The sequence below is a fragment of the Neoarius graeffei genome, chromosome 4, assembly GCF_027579695.1.
Source record: "Neoarius graeffei isolate fNeoGra1 chromosome 4, fNeoGra1.pri, whole genome shotgun sequence".
NCBI lineage: Eukaryota > Metazoa > Chordata > Actinopteri > Siluriformes > Ariidae > Neoarius > Neoarius graeffei.
Window position 1 is genome coordinate 648,457 of NC_083572.1, and position 21,147 is coordinate 669,603.

The 21,147-nt window shown below is 42.8% G+C and overlaps 1 protein-coding gene across 2 annotated transcripts; it reads right to left on the reverse strand.

Annotated features, from left to right (window-relative positions):
* Positions 1-377: 377 nt before the first annotated feature.
* On the reverse strand, positions 378-15,882 carry LOC132884683 (uncharacterized). 2 transcript variants are annotated; one of them, XR_009654476.1, is made up of 19 exons: positions 15,782-15,882; positions 12,716-13,094; positions 12,489-12,578; positions 12,301-12,370; positions 12,026-12,129; positions 11,665-11,937; positions 11,400-11,493; positions 11,200-11,267; positions 10,852-11,067; positions 10,696-10,734; positions 10,453-10,578; positions 10,286-10,363; positions 10,051-10,173; positions 9,873-9,950; positions 9,719-9,802; positions 9,427-9,504; positions 1,266-8,756; positions 1,074-1,139; positions 378-977 (listed from the first exon to the last, which is right to left on the reverse strand). XR_009654476.1 is itself a non-coding variant. In XM_060918530.1 (17 exons), exons 2-17 carry the CDS (start codon positions 12,806-12,808, stop codon positions 2,028-2,030), a joined length of 8,343 nt encoding a protein of 2,780 aa, XP_060774513.1. In that variant the 5' UTR covers positions 12,809-13,094; positions 15,782-15,882; the 3' UTR covers positions 1,258-2,027. The 2 variants fall into 2 exon arrangements, 1 of the variants encoding a protein (XP_060774513.1); XM_060918530.1 differs by lacking the exons at positions 378-977; positions 1,074-1,139 and having other exon boundaries at positions 1,258-8,756.
* Positions 15,883-21,147: the final 5,265 nt, after the last annotated feature.

Sequence of the window (21,147 nt, forward strand, 5' to 3'; positions counted from 1 at the left end):
GTTAAACATCAAGTTATTACTGAAAAACTATTGATTAAAAAAACAGACACTGAGAAATGGTCCTATAAACAACTTTACCAATATAAAAGCTTACCAGGACTATCAAATATGTGATGTGAACTTTCCCAGTCGCAGGTTCCTGGTCAGGCCAGCGTGGCGCAGCAGCAGGTGAGATTTTTATTTATTTTTAACAATAAGTTAACTGGTTAATATTTAAAGTTTGAATATTTGTCTGGTCAAATATACATGTGGGTTTTTTGTCTTTCACAGGAAGAGTACTGTACTGTGTGAATGTGTGACTTACTATGAGGCTACGATGCTAACAGCTAGCTAACATGCTAATACCTAGCAAGCAATAATAAAACCATAAACAGACATTTTGCAGCAGATATTTGGTTTATTTTTCCATAAAACACAAGCAAACAACCAAGGCATTGAAAAACACCCGATGAGTCAGCAAAAATCAACATAAGTCTAACGCTTTTAACAAACATTGTCGCAAAGCAGCTTTACAGAATTTGAACAACTTAAAACATGAGCTAATTCTGTCACTAATCTATCCCCAATGAGCAAGCCTGTGGCGACGGTGGCAAGGAAAAACTCCCTCAGACAACAACATGAGGAAGAAACCTCGAGAGGAACCAGACTCAAAAGGGAACCCATCCTCATTTGGGCAACAACAACATGAACAGTTTAACATGAAGACAGTTTCATTGATGGAAACTTTAGGACTGCACTCAAGTTAACAAGTCAACTGTAGTCCTCAGGCATAAAAGCATTACTGTAGCAACAAAAAGCAGATTAGGTACTACCGGTCAACTAATCACAGGCCCTAGGACCTGGTGTGTATCCTCCCTACTAAATACAATGAGAACTAATCTAAGAAGCAGACAAGACAACCGAACCAATCAGGAAACTAAAGATAAAAGGGGGGGGGGGGAATCTTCTGGAGGTCTTCTTCCTGAGTCTTGTTCTTCCTGTAACATTAAAACAGTATTCATTAGTCAGGTGCACTTTTCAAAGTGTTGTTTGATATACAAATCAATGAAGATACAATGCTAAATATCCCTTACGTTCTTCTGCTGGGTTGCTGTCTTCACTGGAGAGTGAGCTGCTATAGTCTTCTGGAGGTCTTCATCCTACATATGTTCCCAGATTAAAAAACAACAAGACATAAGTTACAGGTTTCAATGCATTGTGTTAAAACATTGCTCAAAAGTTATGAAATATTTCTTTGCTTTTTTGTGATCGGTTGCTGTCCCCACTGGCACGAGATCAGCTGTGGTCCTCTTCATTTCCTCCTCACTCTGCTGTGAGATACTCCTGCTTTTGAACATGGACAGTAGAGAGCCTGAAGAAGAGAAAGGGAGGGGGATTTAGTTACATTACTCAAACGCGAGTGAATAATTCAAAGGAAGAGAGATACTTACCTTGTGATGGACCTTGTTGACATTCAGCTTGATTTTACATAAAGCAACATTACAATACAAGATTACATAACATTACATTAGCTAAGCCAATTCCATAACATTTTAAATTGACCGCCATTCTCAGCAGCTCAGTAAATGACAAGATAATGCGGAGCCCTTTATTACATAAATAAATACAATTACACTGCATTTACATAAGATTCAACCATTTCCAGCCAACACATGCCACTACAATGATTAGTCTTAACAATAACTTAAAACTACACAATTGAAAAGCTGGGCACTCATTGAACAAACTGAATGAGTGACCTGAAACACGTATATGAAAAACAATTAAATAAGAAAAACGCCCACGCAGACAAGTTATGACAAAATGAAACAATGTGAAGGGTTTTTTTTTTTACAAAAAAAAAAATTTAAGGTCAATTAACACTTTACAGAGAGAGTACAATAACAGTGACGATAAACTACTCCTTGACCAGGCTCAAGGAGTGCCTAGAAACTACATATGCATTACACACACACACACACACACACACACCTTACAGGATACAGAAACTCGAACTTTTCTATGGATCATGTGTTGGCTAGAGAGGCTTAGTCGGTCAAAATACAATAAACCGGACTGTGGTAACTGTAGTACGTTTGGAGAACACCTGATTGAAGACACTTATCAGGATGTGAAATATAAATGTGGTCAATCAGCGTGTTCTTCTCGGTGGTGGACTCTTTAATTAATTGAGTGTAACCTCTGGACTGAAATAAGTCTTTGATGCTTTTTTTTCCTTTCGAAAGAAGATCCTCATTAAAATCGCCACAAACAACAATGGGCTGGTGATTTAAAATGGCCAATGAGTCCAAGAGGTTTTTCAAATTTTGGAGAAAGATTCCTAATTGAAAATTTGGCGGTTTGTAAACCGTCGCCAATAGTACTTTGACCGGAGCCTTGATTTTAACAACAACAAACTCCAAATCCGTGACCTGTTGCATGTACCTGCGAGGCTCTGCTTGCACATAGTCTCTGCAGTACACTGCAACTCCACCTCCATCTTTTTTAGCCATGTCCACACAGCTGTTGTAAGACAGCTGTCTGCTACGTGGGAACATGGCATACCCCTCCAATTGAAAAATTTCAGCTACAGAAGACCCCGACAAATGTGTCTCTGTAAGGCAAAGCACATCCGCTCGTTGGAGCTCGTGATGCGCTCTCAGGTCCACCATGTGACATGGCAGACCCTGAGTGTTGTGGTGGACAATTGTCAAAACCTTTGGAGTTTGTTGCATGGATTGAAGAAAACTCAACAACGGTCTACAGCTCTGGAAAGACGCTCGAGGCATACTTTCCATAGCCATCTTGATCTCGGGGTCGGCGTAGATCTTCTTCTCGTCGAAGTCGCAGACGGTCAGACCTCCCAGCGAGGTTGTGCGGCTTAGAGCTACATAAGCCATGCCCGGTTCGAAGATGCGTTTCAGGCACACAACCGCCGACGCCATCGTCATGCCTTGTACTTTGTGGGCCGTACAGGCAAAAGCCAACTTCATGGGGAACTGGCGACGAACAACGCCTTTTTTGCTGCTCAGGTTCTCCTCAGACCTTTCAATATAGGCCAGATTGTCTGAGGGACCCAAGATCTTTTTGCGGAATCTCTGTCCTGCTGTGGGATTGTCCAGCTGGAGTCCAATCAACTTTACATATTTTGGCTCACGCTCCGTCATCACAATGTGTGAGATGGTTCCGAATGTTCCGTTAACAATTCCGTCCTCCACGTCGAGATTCCTGGTCAACATAACGCGTACTCCTTGAGCAGCCATTATGTTGTCAGGCAAGTCTCGCTGGTTACCTTTAACGGCGAACACCATCGTCATGCAGCCGGTCGTAGGAATTTTACGGTAATCCTGAGCTGCGATGTCGATGGCATCCTCGTGGAGGGAGGCTACAGTGGCGGAGTTGTGACGGTCAACTTCTTTGTTGGTGGCGTATATGTGTAGCCTATCAACTGGACAATCCTTGACGTCGGCCACTGCCTGTGTGAGCAACCCTCTATCTTCGTCGCTCAAAGGATCGCGCTTTTGCTTCACTCTCAGGCGGTTCAAGAGCTCAGCAAAAGCCCGATCGTCCTTCTGTCGCATGATCTCTGTAAGGATGACCATTTTGAAGTGATCCTTCCAGAGATCAAACTCCGTCTCCTCGTACACACACAGCGGCTTGGCTCTACCGGGAGGCGGCAACTGATAAAAGTCACCTACAGCAAGGACAGAAATTCCTCCGAACGGCTTCTTGTTTCCTCGGATCTGTTGAAAACGCCAGTTGACATAGGCAAACAGCTCTTTGGAAACCATGGAGATCTCGTCAATGATGAGAATCTCCGCGTTGGATAGCGCCGCTCTGACTTCATCAAGGGCGTTTCCAAGACCTTGATACGGTGGCTTCAAGGATCTTGGCAGTTTGAGGACGGAGTGCAACGTCACGCCAGCGATGTTGAAGGCTGCTGTGCCAGTGAAGGCGGTCAGCAGCACCGCAGGCTGGGACATGTCTGCATGGTCCCGGAATCTGGGGAGCTCACGCAGAATCCTCGTTGCCTCCTGGTGAACGCACTTGATTACGTGCGATTTACCACAGCCAGCTCCCCCGGTCAAAAAGTAATAAAACGGCTCGACGTCGCAACCCCACACAAGTTCAAAGCACCACTGACGTATGCTGTAGAAGATAGAAGCCTGTGTTTCGTTCAGACTTTGATACATTTTTCTCACAAAGTCTGGACTCAACTGCGGCGCTTCTATCCTAGGCATGGAGCTCCTCCCGTCTTTGACTTCGTATTCAGGAACTTCTTCTTGGCCTTCACGCTCGTCGTCAGGTTCTCGCTCTGCAAGACACTCTAACCGGTCTGCCTCTACTTCAGGCGCATAACAGTCCAATTCATTAACTATAGGGCCGTGCACCCGATACTGTTCCAACGCTTCGTCAAGCTTCCGGCCTTGACCTTCATAGCGTTGTTTGTTGCGGTCTATGATGGCTCGGACACGCACGCCATACTTTTGGCCACACTTATAAAACTGCTCGTAGGTCGGGTGTGCTTCATCTCTCAGGTCGTCATCGGATCTGTGTGGGAGATAAAGCTTGAGCAGTCTTCTATAGAACTTCTCAGGTGTTTTCTGCTCTGAGAAGCGAGGAAATCTAATAATTGCTGGTTTCCCAGTCCTCTTCTGAACAAAGCCCATGTTGTGTAAGAGGGGGATGCCGCTTCTACTTTCAGTTTGCTGCCCGTACAGCACCCTGTACTCCGACGCAAACTCGGCCATGCACATGTGCTCGAACTCCGGCTCGACAGGCCTGTAGGCGTATTTGTCAGGCAGGCCCGACATCCACACCTCCTCCGAACCCGGCTCCATTTGCTTGAGTCTGCCAATAGGGTGACTCATCTTCAGACCCTCCTCGTCGGTCTGAAGGAACACAACGGAGCGGGAGCACCTCTTCAGACGCAAGCTGCAGGTGCGAGCAACAGCCTCTTGAGCGCTGACCTCTCTATGTTTAACATAGGCCTGCATAATCTGCTTCATTTCGTCACGCTCATTTACGTTGGACTGTTTTACATCTTTGATGACGTTCTTAAGGAATTGAGTCATCTCATGCTCTGGCTTTGACACATAGGACATCATGTACATGATGCAGCTGTAGTCATCCACGACGTACTGAATGTCCATGTTGGCGTTCCAGGCACGAAGCAGGTCTGGGTTGTACTGATTAACCCAGCAGTCATTCGGATGCCGCTTCAGGACCACGACGTTGCTGTTCGCGGCGCGGTCGAAGAGCTTACGGTACTGCTTACGCGTCAAACCGCATCGGTCGAGCAACTCCGTCAAGCTGCTAAATGAAGCGCCTGCATCCATGAGCAAGTCTCTAACTTGCTGAAGCTTGGCTTTGGCTTTCTTTCGCTTCTTAGCGATTGCCCGCTTCTCCCTACGTTCTCTAGCAGCAGCCTCGTCTTGGTTTTCGTCTAAAACTCCAGAGGGGCGAACAACGGGGGGCCTAGTGATGAAGGTTTCATCCACGGGCAGTTTAGGGAAGCCAAACCTACAGGCAACGTTGCCTTTTTTGCAGGACTTGGAATGGTTCCTGCTGTGCACCTGAACCTCCGAGACAATTCCGTGGAGCTCCAGGTCTGTCTCGGGGTCAGGCATCTCACACGAGATGTAGCGATCTATAAACGCCGCTACTTCGTCGTCAGAGGCGTCGTCAAATTTGGGTGAGTTTTTTATCCAAATCAGCATGTGTATATGGGGACTTCCTCTAGCTTGGAACTCAACCCTATAAAAGTAATCCTCTACTTCACCAATGGGCTGTGCTGGTGAGAGGATAAGGTTGGTCATCAGAGCATCGACTCGCTTTTCAAACATGCGCATCACCGTTACGGGGTTGCTCCGCAGAATGTCGCATTTCGCTTTCCAGTCGAGCTCTGAAAAGTCCCCTAGTTCTCCCTGCTGAGCTTTTATGACCTCTATGACCTCAGGCCATCTCATCTCGGCAGCGGAGAACGTGGCAAAAAACGTGGGTTTGCCAATTTGCCGGACCATGGCGTGGACATCTTTGAGCGTTTTTGTCCAATAAGCCGGGGTGCCTCGAAGAGGTTGCATAAACCGAGTTGCGTCTTGGCTCATAATGAGCCGTTGCACCTCGTCTCGGTCCAGGAGCATGAGGTTGTTAATATGACGGCCATCTGCAGCTCTGGACCTGCCTTTGCGCATTTGAATCGACATGCTGTTTGTCGCCAGGTGCGTTTCTGTGACAAACTGCGCAAAGAAAAGATACGTTTGGTCGCTAGCAAAACATGTATCAGCAGCAAACAGCCTGCAATTAAAATACATGCTAGGTGAGAGCGAGAAGGTTCTGGGTTCATCCAGTGTGTTCTCTCCTGTCGGGAATTGCACAGGGAAAGCCATGGCTTCTAGTTTCGGTATGGCGAAGAACCCTACTGGTTTGTTGCCCTGGGCGGGGGCAACGCTAAATATTCCATCGCCATACGTAAGAATTTCCTGCGCGATGTCAGGCGGCTGCATACACGTGTCCAGAGTCAGGCCAGGTCTAAGCTCCTCCTCCTCTTCGTCAGCTTCCTTGGGCTGACGACGTCTATCGGGGTCCGGGTCGTTCTGACTACTAAAAACCTCCTCGAGGTCTATGCCAGCCTCAATGTCTCCCTGATGCTGCTCCGGCTGCGCAGCATCAGCAACATTGTGCTGCGAGTCGTCTTGATCGACCGACTCGTCAAAAGTGGCACTGTCGTTAATGGATACATCCTGATACTCAGAATGCATCTTTTTAAGCGTGGCCAGGGCAGCTAAAACATTTTTCATGTTAACAGTATAGAAGTGCTGGTAGCCCTTATAGTTAATGCGCCTCTTTAATTTAACTTGAAGTAGCTGCGCTTCCGATCTGGGTCTTGGGAGACTGTTGACAGTCGCTTCCATCTCTGATGGAACGCACACAACAGCTCCGCGGACTGCTTTTTGCTGTCCTTTGGGCAGAGCGATAACCTTGGCGAAAGGCAGTATTTTGGCAATAAGCTGCCTCTCGAGCACGTTGAGCGTAGCCAACTCCGGGGGGATCGGTGCCAACTCCAGTCGGTTTGCGGTGGCTATTGGTGGCATGCGTCCTCTCTTCAAGTGGCTGTCACACGTGTTACAGATCCACTCCTGCAGTCGCTCTTGTGCAACAGAGCAATGTTCAGAGCAGTCGTCGTCACAAAAATGGACGTACTTGCCTGTTAAGCAGGCTGCGGCCACTCTGGGTTTTTGGGTGTACTTTCCCCTATTGCACAATTTAACCTGATTAGGAAACATTGCTCTGTTGCACACCGTACAAACGCACGTTGGTCCACGACGAATTAGCTCGCGAAATGCTGTGATGGCGGCTTCCATCACAGGGTTAATCACGGCCTGCGAATGGCGGGGGGTGTGGGGCACTAGCTTCCTATATTTTCGCTTGATCCTTAATGCCCTCTGCATCTTGCTAAAGATGCAAAAAGTAGCATCTGTGGACAGTTTGGTTACGCTGCGCTGGCTACAGCGTTTGATACAGCGTAACCTAAACTCAGGATCACTGTGGTACCTAGCATAGAAACACTCCTTTTTCTTTTGCCTAAAGCTTTGGTGCGATTTGTACTTCGTCGTCATATACAATTTCTTTCTACTCTGAAAAGCAGGATCCGCCTTATACTTATCTTTACTGTACTGTTTCTGTCTACTCTGAAAAGCAGGATCCGCCTTATACTTGTCTTTAATGTACTGTTTTTGTCTACTCTGAAAAGCAGGATCTTCCTTATATCTCTGGATAATTAATACGCTCTTTTTTCTTTGAACTTTTAAATAATAACGTCTGAAAGACAATAACCGTCGTTTCCTACGATTACTGTCTTGTGAATATTTTTTGTCTGCTTCCATTTTTTTAATTCCAAATTCCGGGCACTTGTCATACTTATTTTTTTCATATACCGAGCTTCCTTTTTTTTGGACAACATGGCACACTGGTGCATGTTGCTCTTTGCTGCTACTTCTTCTTCTGGCCTTTTGTCGCTGGGTTTTACCGAGTTTTAAGATATTTTCGTTTGTTGGAGGGAGAGCTGTCCTGGAGACTTTTTCTACCAACGATTGCTGAAGACATTCACTGGAACCGACGGCTTCAAATGACACAAGCACCAACTCATAGGTGGCAAAAGGTCCACGATCTGCAAAGAGTTTGAGCAGGTGCTCAGCCAGGTCACTGATTTCAGTGAAGGTCTTCATGATTGCAGTTCCGTTGTGGTCTGGTAGACCTGCTGAATTTCTGGCATGTGAATCAAACACGCCATACCTCCCTGATTTGTCACGGAAAACTGCAATAACCTCTGGAGATACAATGATGAACGCATGCCTAACATGACCTGACAGACACTGAAGCTCTTCAGCAAGGGAAAGGAGACCCTGGTTTCCGTTGCTGCTGGCTTTGACAAGTCCACATTTAATGTCGGACATATGGACATTGTACATATTTGTGTCTGTCAGGACTTGTTTTGGCATTTCCTCAACGCTAAGATGGTCATCATTGTATCTTCTCTCCAGGATCAGCTGTTGTTTCACTGCTACGTACAGTGAATCTCCCTGTGCCAGCACTCTATCGAGGGCAGCCGTGTTAAAGTGATCACCCTCATTCTCAAAAGCGAGAAAAGTCAGGGACATGCAGGAACACTGATGATTTCTAGAGAATTCACTGTACCTCATGTCTGCCTGACTGTGGCTAGCCCTAACAACAACAGACTGACCCCCACTTACCGTCACACTTACCTTGACGCTCGCCTGTAAAGATGTTAAAAGGTTAATTATTACTAAGTTAGTCACAATTAGTTATTAGTCTTACTAGTAGTTACTACCCATTATTGCCAGCATTGTTATTAATACTGTTAACTTTATTACTACTAGTAGTAATAGCAGCAGTCGTAACTAATCACATTACAAACTGTTGTAGAACATTTTCAGCAAGTTTGTCAGGTCAATTAAATAAATCTATAAAAAAGCTGGCACAATCTTACATGTTATGGCAAGTATATTTGGCTACACATTACATTACATTATTCCTTGTTTAAAATTTAAACATGTTGAGACCATCGTGGTTTCTCCTTTGTCCCATGGTCTTCTAGAATAAAGTTTAAAGGAGGATTTAAAGGACCTTTAAAGGAGGCTACTACCTTCACCACACTGACACTGCAGGATGTTGACTTTACAAGTACAGAGGTTTTCTGACCAGTATTATTAACTTAATTTTACCAAGATCATATTTAGAAAACCTCTGTACCATTACTTGTGTTTATCTTTAAACAATTAATAAAACCATAAACTGTTTAGACTATACTACTCTGAATTATTTCTTCCTAAAAAGGTCTTTTTATGCATTTGAGTTGAAATAAACCACACACACACACAAGCACTTTATTAAACCCACGATAAACCCGAATATAAATGTCCTGACCTCTTTAGCAGGGGAGCTGGAGAGTCCATCGCCGATTATCCAGGGCCAGGAAGTCGATGAGGGAAATGGTGTCCATGTCTGTGATAAGTCATAACTCCAATTAATATTTAGACATGAGGAAACAACGCACCAAGTTGATAGAAGAAAACTTTTCCAAGTGTATTTCAATTTCTCACTGACATTTGTGTTGTGTGCAGAGAAAGATAATGCTATCAGATGTTAAATGAACCAGTTTAATGTAGTTACAGCTGATTTTACAGTAAACGTTCTGTGTCAACTGTGGAGTAAATACCTTAGCTGGGCGAGGAGACTGATGGGCCACATCTTTAATGGTCTTGGATGGTCCAGCCGGTGAAGGAGTCTTCATCCTGGGCACCTGAAAACAATTTGATAAAATGAAGACTTTAATGACATTATGAACTTTACTTAATAGGAATAATATTTACCTTCGCAACCGGGGAACAGCAGGGGGTCTCCGGATCACCCAAACTGCAGGACAACCTGACTGGAGGGGACTCCATCAGCTGTTGACACACGAGAACAAACACGTTAAACTTCATGTCTCAGTGAGCACAGTGTGTGTTCTGTGTGAGATTGTGTCTGTTGTGGCAGAGAGTAACATACGTTGGTCACTGAAATTTGGGTGCGGGGGGATGGTCCGTCCGTGGTCCTGGACCGAGGAACCGGGCTGGAGGGGGCGTCGTCCTCCAGTCTCTGTGACAGCCTGATTGGAGGGGATCCAACCAGCTGTCGACAGATGAGAACAAATACATCAAAATTCAGACAGTCTAGTTATGTTTCCATGAAGACACCGTGTCAACTGTAAACATTCACTGTGTGTGTCAGTTGTGTAACATACGTTGTTCACAGGAGACTGGTGGTGGGGGGGGCGTCTCTCTGAGGTCCTACGACGCCTGGCTGCCGCTGGGGAGGCCACCTGCACCATCAAATAAAACATAGCATCAGTAACTGTAGAACAAGGAGAAACTTTAGAACACAGCCGAGAAGAGACGTCAGACAATTTACCTTCTTGCTCGCTGGAGGAGACCTGCAGTCCTCCACGCCAGACAGCCGAGAAGGAGACACCTCCTCCACAGCACGAAGGATCGTGCTACTGAACCACACTGGGTTCAGTGGGAGGAAGGACTCCTCCTGTGAAAGACAAAAAAAAAAAAAAACACCCGCATGAATATTTGTCTGGTCAAATATACAAACTTTAAATATTAACCAGTTAACTTATTGTTAAAAAAATAAAAAAAAGTCACTCACCTGCTGCTGCGCCACGCTGGCCTGACCAGGAACCTGCGACTGGGAAAGTTCACATCACATTTGATTAAATAGATGCTTTTTAATTACAACTGTGAACCCGTTCACCAAAATGTACCCAAACACATGTAAACACACAATATAATAAACTTTACTAACCTTGCTTCTCCGACCAACGACCTTCCACTGGAAGGGGTCAGGAGACAGAGGAGCACATACCTCGCCCTTCACAACCAGCTTAGGAGATACCTTCCCAAGTGGCTGTGAAGGAGTGGGAGACACCGGGGGAGGTGGTGGTGTCTTGAGGAACTGCTCCGTCGCGGCCCACAGCAGCTGGGTGAGGATGCCCATCCCTTCACGGTCACTCAGGTGAACCTGCAGACATGACAACACAAATCCATTTACAGACAAAGTTCAACTACAAAAAGTAGCTCGTGTTGACTGGTTCATGTCAGCACGAGAAATTATAACAAATTAGACTTTTTCTATCACAGACATTCTACTTACGCCGTCTCTGCTCCACAGCTCCAAGCGCGTAAGGGGGAAGTGCTCCGCCACAGAGAAGTACCTCACACCTAAAAATATAAAAACGAAAAACATAAGTCATTACAACATCCACACATGCATTATGACTATGTTCATTACTATGTCACAGACATTAAGTACATTTCTTGTTCTTGTTTTATTGACATGATATTTTTACACACCCATACGAGCTGTCACGCGGTGGTACTCTTGGCGCAGGAGAACCTGGTACATCTCATCCTCCTGCAGGCGGGGGGGGAAGTCCAGCACAAAAACCTGTAGAAAACAAAACATGTTCGTTAACAATCGGCATTTTCATTCAAAATCACACATTACAATAACTACACATTAAAAGCTCATACATTGATTACTCTGAGATTAAACGTATCTCTAGTGTTGTCAAACTACTACAAATACAGGACAAGAGAGACATGAAAAAACACGTACCTCCGGCCAGCGGCTCCTCACAGCAGTGAGGAAACTTGCATAGTCGACGGCTGCCTCCTCGATGGTCCTGCTCGCCGTCAGGTTGTTGCTGGGGGCAAGAACACAGACCGCAGCAGGGGCCCGAGGAAGATCAGCATGCAGGACCTCCGTCCGCAGCTGAGCAGCGTGGGCCCCAGGGGTCGACATGACGCCAAACGAGAACTTACCCTCTGGCATCACGGCGAAACCGTCCGCAATGGACCGCAGGTGGGAGTCCCCGACAATCAGAACGAACTGCAACAACAAAGAAAATTTCTTTAGCATGAAAATCATTAATTCCTCTCAAGATCAATTGCTTTCTTCATAAACTGGACAATAACACCTTCTTGTGAGGAGACTCCGGCGGGATGACCAACTTGTGGCTCCGTCCTGTGAGCTTTGAAGTTGGCCACCTCAGCACCCGATGGCGGAACCCGGTACCGCGGCCTGTTTAGTAAAAGACAAAGCAGATAACGGTATTATTTAAATGAAAAACCAGGAAATGTCAAGAAATCACTCGTTTATATGAGTAAAACAGTACAGAAAACCAGTTTAAAAAGCTTAATATTGATGAATTAATTTATTGATCATTTAGGGATAAAACAGGTGGATACTCACATGGCCGAACTTTGGGAAGGACATCTCCCGTGCTCCAGAAAGGCTTGGCTGGGGGTGAAGATCCAACCAACTGATGAAAGATAAAATAATAAGCATAAGACAAAGACAAGTTCAAACAAAATACAATAAAAATTTAAAAAGTAATACAAAATACATTAAACCTCAGACAATGTCTCATATGAACATACGTTGCTGACTGGAGCTCGGGAGCAGGGGGGGTGGGTCTCCCTGGTCCTCGACCCTGTGGAAGGCTCCTCTCCGGCCGGGGGGGACACCGTCTGATGAAACATTAACATCAAAGACATGGCAGACATACAGAACTTGGCAGTTAAAAAGAAAGCGATTGATGTGACATTTCTACAGTTATTTTCATGCAGACAGTTGTGACACAGAAGCTTATCTACTGTGTAAATACCTTCAGGGGGAAAGTGGAGGGAGTCGGCTCCTCCAGGGCGAGCTTACTCCATCGGCGCCTGGCCGCCTCAGACCTCCTCCCCTTCCTTGGCATCCTGCTGGACAGAAGACAAAAAAAAAAAAGAAAAAAAAAAGAAAAAACTTCTTGCAAAGTTTAAGTGACCTAAACCCTAACCTACCTTAACTACTTAACTTAAATTATCTAAGATAACCTAATATATTTTATATAAAATGTGATGGTGTGAGTGTGAACAAATCTGCTCCGGGAGTCTTGAGGATGACTTGAGTGCGATGAGTCTTGAGTGCGATGAGTCTTGAGGGCGATGATCAGTCTCAGTCGTGAAGTACGTACGAACCTCTGATCACAAATCAAAGAAAACCTGCAATAAAAATAGAAATGTTCTTCTGTTACTTGGACTCAGTGTGAGCAACAATCCAACAGCGTAACACACGTTAAACATGTTTATTTTCATGGTGTGTGTGTGAGAGTGAGAGTGTGAGCACAGAGCAGTGCCTGTTGACTTATCAGTAAACTTTTTCCCCCCTCAAGACAAATACACTATAAACACTATAAATATCCCCCACAAATAAAATACTACTAACTTCAGCAAATGTGCGGAATTATCACCAAAATGTACATTAAATGTACATTAATTACTAAAAGTCAAAGTAGTCATGCATGAAAATGCTCCCTTCTCCATTTAATCACTATAGGCTGTTAAATACATTACACTTAGGCAGTATACATTTTAACTCCATACCAAAACATTTAATCACAGTTTATCAATCATATTTAACATTTTACCACAGTTTAATACAACACTAGTCTGAATATACAGATAAATATATAGCTTTCAGCTTTCATGTAAACGGCAGTTTAAATTAAAGAAAGATCCAGCCCAAATTCATGAGTTTATCTTCAATAACCTGAATTTTGTTTAACCCTCCTAATGTCTTCGGGTCAAAAATGACCCGAAACTGTTTAACAGCAGAGTTAAGGGTTCTTTTTTAACTTAATTTTATGACTTTTCCTAAAATGGCGACAGCTCGAGGCTTGTCGGTTTAAAATGGCGACAGCTCGAGGCATAGATATACATAGAAGACTAGATGCCTCACCGCGTATTCCAGGACGTCCGCACAGGGCGGTCATCTTACCACAGACAAGCTTTTCCACAGAATTTGCAGTGAACTGAGGTAAGACCATTGAGGTGCTTAAATGTTTATACTCTTATCTCGCTGAAATTTTGACGTATATACAAATGGTTTGATTTCTTAAAACATTATTAATGTGGTTGTAATTCTGGGTGCTTGAACATGCTAAAATCGTACCTTTTCTCTTCAAAAACGACTTACTGCAGCTTTTAGTCAAAGTTGTGTTTCATGCTAGGCTAGCTCGTAGCACCAAGTAATTTTACATGGAAGGTCTTGAGATAATATTTTCAATAACTGAAGTTGCACTTGCACATGGTTTTCATTTTCGGGTTGGTTAATTGAAAACACTGGTTGTGTCCCTATTTTTTAAGCTTAGACTCCACCACATTGCCAAGATGACAACCCTTTCCTTCCAGAACAACAGCATGAGACAGAAGCACAACAAAGCAGTAAAGGGCATTAGGCAAATATACAGTATAAAAATTTTCCAGGGGTATGAAGACTTACGCAAGCACAGCCCAGCACTCGCATTATGATTTACAGGAAATCAAAGTACTGACTTTGATGACAAGATGATGTGTGTGTCTGTGTGTGTTTTAATTGTAGATGTTTATATCAGTATGTTTAGTTTTATTTTAACTGCACATTGGAGCCTAGTCAAATGAAATTTCAATCTTCTGTGCTAACATATATTGACTTTGACATGATAATCAGCTTTGAATGTTCTTTTTGTAAATGTAAAGATATCTTTTTATCCTTGGAAGTATAACCACGTGATTAATTAAATGCTTTTTTTGGTCACAAACTACCGTGAGTCGCTGTCACTGTTTTATACTATTACTTACTCGGGCAGTGCATTTGTTATTTTTGCTATGATGTGAGTTTACATTTGTTATTATTATGCTATGATGTGAGTTTGCATTAGGTTTTTGAGGTGGATGAAGTATTTCTGAAGTTTCAGAAGTGAGTAAGCTGTTTATTTAACTTTAGCTTCCCCTACGGCCCTATCACATGTAAAAATATTTTCACTAAAAATTGGAAATAAATTGTGTGGTTATTTGTCCTAAGGCCGCAGTAATCCATAAGTATGCAGTGTTAGGCTTCTCACAGCAGAGGAATTTCAGCATGCATTTGTTTAAAACATAAAATGATTATTCATCATTAATATCATAAATACATACTTCCGTTTGTGTTTTTTTTTTTATATAACAAACCAAACCGTTTGAATATCGATTGAAATTTGAGGAAGTTACGGTCATCTGAAAAGTACATATCGCTACCAACACAATGTAATGGGTAAGCCAGCTGTCTGAGGGAAGATGGCCGCCATGTGCGGACGTTCGACTTCATTGACGGGCAACGGGGACGAGGCATCTAGTCTTCTATGTATACCTATGGATCGAGGCTTGTTTGCTTGTCGGTTTAAAATGGCGCCGGCTCGAGCCGCTCGGCCTCAGCTCCGTTAGGTTTTAGCTCGGTTCATGGATAGAAACAAACCAACCGTAAAATAACCAGAGATTAATCTCTACCTTCAATAATCTCACTTTTGTTAAAGATGTATTCATATCAGCACAATTAGCGCTGTTAGCTTTGGGCTTGGCTCAATGTTTTCATATAGAAAACGCACAGTCACCGTTAGCTTTTAGCGCAGCTATGCTTTTATATAAACTCACGCCCATAAATAATTAAATACATTTCCGGAATAATGACAGAACAATATCTATCTTCAATAATCTCACTTTTGTGAAAGATGACATTATATTGTACATACGCTGCTGTAACAATTCAGCATGCAATGGAGCATAATGCTACGAAATTTAAAAATTAAAAAAGCTTACTGATAAAACTCCGCAGGCACTGCGCGCTCTTTCTTATTCTTTCTCAGTCACTATGAAAATTAAACATTTTCACCTACCTGTGATGAGTTCAGAGAGAACGGGAGCGAAAAAATTTAAACTCAGGGTTTTTATATGACGGGCGGACACGCGCACAGGACTGTCCAATCAGAGTCCTCCTGTAGACGTCATCTGTTTTCAAACGTGTATTGTCAAATCAGATGGCTGATTAATTCGCGGGCTACATGATGGAGACGTTCAAGAGAAACAGTATGTGCGCTGGGTTGCCAGATTGGTTGGTATCCTGCGCAGGCTTGCCAGATTGAGGGGGATCCCGCCCATTTGGGCGAGTTTAAGTGCATTTTGGCGGGTTTTGAACATTATTTTGGGCTGGAAAATGTCAACAGTATCTGGCAACGCTGCATGGGCGAGTTAGTGTTTATGTAGGCTTAAATTCTGTTACTGAAAGTGTGTGATGTTTACAGTGGACTGTGTGCACTTTACATTATTTTTTTCTTAATACAAGAAATTACTGGATGCCAACATTTTTGCCAAAATGGTATTTTATTTTCCATTGTTTAGGCAGCTTCAGCATCATACTGAGGTTCTGTTCAAATTGTTTTTTTTTCTTCTATGCAGCCTGAGCCATTTATTTTATTAGTTTATAATTATTGTTTAATTTAGTCTTCAGGAGAGACTGCCTGTACACAGTACTAGTATTAATAGTTTTTTTTTCTTACATGAAAGCTGAGGCATTTATATTATATTTTAAGTTAACTTCATGTTGTGCTGTGAGGTTCTATACACTTTAACTTTTGAACCAACAGGTGCATTTGGACAAGTAAAGCCTATTTTTCTGCATTTTTGTAGTCCTGGTAATCTTTTATATTGGTAAAGTTGTTTATAGGACCATTTCGCAGTGTCTTTGTTTTTTTAATCAATAGTTTTTCAGTAATAACTTAATATTTAACATATCATCCATCTGTATGATGAGATGATGAAATTTTGGCGACGATGAAATTTTGGCGACTGGCGTCGCCAAAATTTCATCATACTATGACCTAAGCATTGTTTGAGAGAGAGAGAGCAGCCCCTCCCCTCTCTGCTCCTATTTTTCTGCATTTTTGTAGTCCTGGTAATCTTTTATATTGGTAAAGTTGTTTATAGGACCATTTCGCAGTGTCTTTGTTTTTTTAATCAATAGTTTTTCAGTAATAACTTAATATTTAACATATCCATCTGTATGATGAGATGATGAAATTTTGGCGACGATGAAATTTTGGCGACTGGCGTCGCCAAAATTTCATCCTATTTTTCTGCATTTTTGTAGTCCTGGTAATCTTTTATATTGGTAAAGTTGTTTATAGGACCATTTCGCAGTGTCTTTGTTTTTTTAATCAATAGTTTTTCAGTAATAACTTAATATTTAACATATCATCCATCTGTATGATGAGATGATGAAATTTTGGCGACGATGAAATTTTGGCGACTGGCGTCGCCAAAATTTCATCATACTATGACCTAAGCATTGTTTGAGAGAGAGAGAGAGCAGCCCCTCCCCTCTCTGCTCCTATTTTTCTGCATTTTTGTAGTCCTGGTAATCTTTTATATTGGTAAAGTTGTTTATAGGACCATTTTGCAGTGTCTTTGTTTTTTTAATCAATAGTTTTTCAGTAATAACTTAATATTTAACATATCATCCATCTGCATGATGGGATGAAGAAATTTTGGTGACTATGAAATTTTGGCGACTGGCGTCGCCAAAATTTCATCATACCATGACCTAAGCATTGTTTGAGAGAGAGAGAGCAGCCCCTCCCCTCTCTGCTTCTATTTTTCTGCATTTTTGTAGTCCTGGTAATCTTTTATATTGGTAAAGTTGTTTATAGGAGCATTTCACAGTGTCTTTGTTTTTTTAATCAATAGTTTTTCAGTAATAACTTAATATTTAACGTATCATCCATCTGCATGATGGGATGATGAAATTTTGGCGACTGTGAAATTTTGGCGACTGGCGACACTTCCGGTTGTCGTCATGAAGAAGAGCTATTCAAGAGTATAAAAAAACCGACGACAGGCGGAAATTAGCATGTACTGCTATAACCTGGGACAGACATCTGTCCTTACCACAAGGATAATGTTTAATTTGTGCACTGTCCCTTTTAAAAATAAAATAAACTCTAAACTCTAAGAAGAGTGTTTGTAGTTTGTATGTACGAACAGAAGTGTTCCTAATAAAGTGGGCGGCTAAGGTGAGGCTGACACACAAGGGCTGGAGTTTTCTACTGTTTTTTTTATGAAGGACCAGGCCTCGAACAATGACAAATAACTCGACAACGGAAGCAGCTATTCACAAAATTCTTTCACAGTGAGCGCTAGAAGGGTCTCCTGAATAAAATGATGTCTTTTTTTGTTTGTATTGTTAAAAATGAGGACGCTACAGGGAGTTAAAAACGAGTGACTTTTCAGCAACGTTTATACTGGGAGTCAATGAGGCCGCTCACCTGTGCTCTCCTCACTTTGAGGCTTGTCATTCAAAAACCGTAAATCCTATCGTGTAGGTAGACACATTGTGTGAATCAGGACAAGTTTTCCTACTACTTTTGAGAAAATCATGTCTGTAGAGTGAAATTTGTGGCTGAAAACACGGTTTAAGCGAGAAAGTTTGAGCTTTTTTTTGAAGCCGCCTACACTCTAAGCTTAAAGACCCTCACTGGTGTGTAACGCAATAGACACCCATTCAAAAGCCGGATTTTCTCCCAGAAACCACATGGCGTTTGAACCGGGACTGATCCGAAAGTGTAAAACCTAGCAGAAAAGTTGAATGCCAGATCCACAGAGGAGAAGTTTTCCTACGTTTTAGAGTTTGAATCATGTCTCTAGGTGAAAGCATGCCAGAGCAACGGATGTTTGAAAAACGTTGAAAAAGTGCTTTTTTTTCAATTAATTCCATAGAAATGAATGGGGTTTTTTGGGGCGATTTTTTCACGACTACGTCGCGAAAAAATCGTATTCTATAGAGAAAAGTAATGTACTGTTTGTTTGCATGTACTGCTATAACCTGGGACAGACATCTGTCCTTAACACAAGGATAATGTTTAATTTGTGCACTGTCCCTTTTAAAAATAAAATAAACTCTAAACTCTAAGAAGAGTGTTTGTAGTTTGTATGTACGAACAGAAGTGTTCCTAATAAAGTGGGCGGCTAAGGTGAGGCTGACACACAAGGGCTGGAGTTTTCTACTGTTTTTGTATGAAGGACCAGGCCTCGAACAATGACAAATAACTCGACAACGGAAGCAGCTATTCACAAAATTCTTTCACAGTGAGCGCTAGAAGGGTCTCCTGAATAAAATGATGTATTTTTTTGTTTGTATTGTTAAAAATGAGGACGCTACAGGGAGTTAAAAACGAGTGACTGTTCAGCAACATTTATACTGGGAGTCAATGAGGCCGCTCACCTGTGCTCTCCTCACTTTGAGGCTTGTCATTCAAAAACCGTAAATCCTACCGTTTAGGTAGACACATTGTGTGAATCAGGACAAGTTTTCCTACTACTTTTGAGAAAATAATGTCTGTAGAGTGAAATTTGTGGCTGAAAACGGAGTTTAAGCGAGAAAGTTTGACCTTTTTTTTGAAGCCGCCTACACTCTAAGTTTAACGACCCTCACTGGTGTGTAACGCAATAGACACCCATTTAAAAGCCGGATTTTCTCCCAGAAACCACATGGCGTTTGAACCGGGCCTGATCCGAAAGTGTAAAACCTAGCAGAAAAGTTGAATGCCAGATCCACAGAGGAGAAGTTTTCCTACGTTTTAGAGTTTGAATCATGTCTCTAGGTGAAAGCATGCCAGAGCAGTGGATGTTTGAAAAACATTGAAAAAGTGCTTTTTTTTCAATTAATTCCATAGAAATGAATGGGGTTTTTTGGGGCGATTTTTTCGCGACTACGTCGCGAAAAAATCGTATTCTATAGAGAAAAGTAATAGCATAGCGAGTCTGATCGAGCCGCACGTTTTGATATATTGTTTGTCTGTGTGCGACGTACGGTTATTGAGTTATTCGAAATCAAAATTTGCGTAGGAATAATAATAAGAAGAAGAAATACGTAGAAGAACAATAGTTGCAGTGCTTTGCACTGCAACCTATGGGCTCCCCTAGGGGAGCCCATAGGTTGCTGTGCTGCAGCACTGCATCCTAATAAATATAGCTGCAAGCAGCAATGCGGGGCCAAGCAGTTTGACCCAGCCTAAGTTGCCAAGGCAACAGAAAGAACTGACCAGGCAGACGGTCAGAGGCACGCACAGGAAGTATTTACAAGCAGAAATGTACCTCCAACCAGATGGGTAGAGGCATTCACGGCTTCACCGTCAAAATCGATTGACTGTGATGCCTGAAATTACTTCAAGTGTACTAGGTGTGTGTGTGTGTGTGTGTGTGTGCTAAGAGACAGCTGAGATATGAGCTCAATGATATATGATCCTAAATACATTTTGGAAAGTTATAGCGCCCCCTTATGGCCAATGTGCACCAAATGTGGTATGGGACCTTTTGGAGGGGTGGGGCATAATCCCACCAAGTTTGGTTAAGAAAGGTCAATGGGCTGCCGAGATATGAGCACACTTCCTGTTTCACATCTGCACGGCCAAATTTGATTGGCCGCCACGGCCAAACGCTTATGAAATTCGAAAAACCGGGTAAGTTTTATGTGCATCTTAGTCCAAAGTTGCCATGTACCAAGCTTGGAAGGAATTGGTCAAAGATTGAGGGAGGAGAAGCATTTTAATTGATTTTCACAAATTTCAAAATGGCGGAAAATATCCCAGGCGGAATATGACGCCATAGGGTGCGTTGGATTCGTGTTGTCCCAAGGAACCCATAGATACTTAGATTTTGACGATCAGAAGTACGGTTCAAAAGTAACAAGCAGAAATGTACCTGCAACTTTGACCTGTTGGTGGCGCTAGAGAGTTTGAGATGATGAGTTGAAATTTGCTGACAAGAACCTTGAGGCAGCCTAGAATCAGTGTGCCAAATTTGAAAACATCTAGTCAGACAGTTCTATGGGTTGCCATAGAATTTCATTGATTTTAACAAAATTCAAAATGGCGGAAAATCCTCAAGGCAGAATATGACGTCATAGGGTGCGATGGATTCGTTTTGACCCAAGGATTCCAGAGATAGTGGAATTTTGTTTCTACCCCAAACGCATCATGAGATATGAGCCAAAAGTCATTTTTCCTAGTTATAGCGCCCCCTAGCTGACAATTTGTTCCAATTTTTTTGTGTTCCTTCATGGAGGGGTGGTGCATAATCTCCCCAAGTTTCGTTAAGATACGCCAATGGGCGGCCGAAATATGAGCACACTTCCTGTTTGGCGTCTGCGCAGCCAATTTTGATTGGCTGCCACGGCCAAACGCTTATGAAATTCTAAAATCCGGGTAAG

What these genes read in the sequence shown, in the direction of transcription:
- LOC132884683 (XM_060918530.1), bottom strand. Translation starts at nt 12,808, where the DNA reads ATGCCAAGGAAGGGGAGGAGGTCTGAGGCGGCCAGGCGCCGATGGAGT. An exon ending in CTCCTCCAGCGAGCAAGAAG is followed by an intron (nt 10,364 to 10,452) that starts GTAAATTGTCTG and finishes TTGATGGTGCAG; the next exon opens with GTGGCCTCCCCAGCGGCAGC. An exon ending in CCAGCTCCCCTGCTAAAGAG is followed by an intron (nt 8,757 to 9,426) that starts GTCAGGACATTT and finishes ACATCTTTACAG; the next exon opens with GCGAGCGTCAAGGTAAGTGT.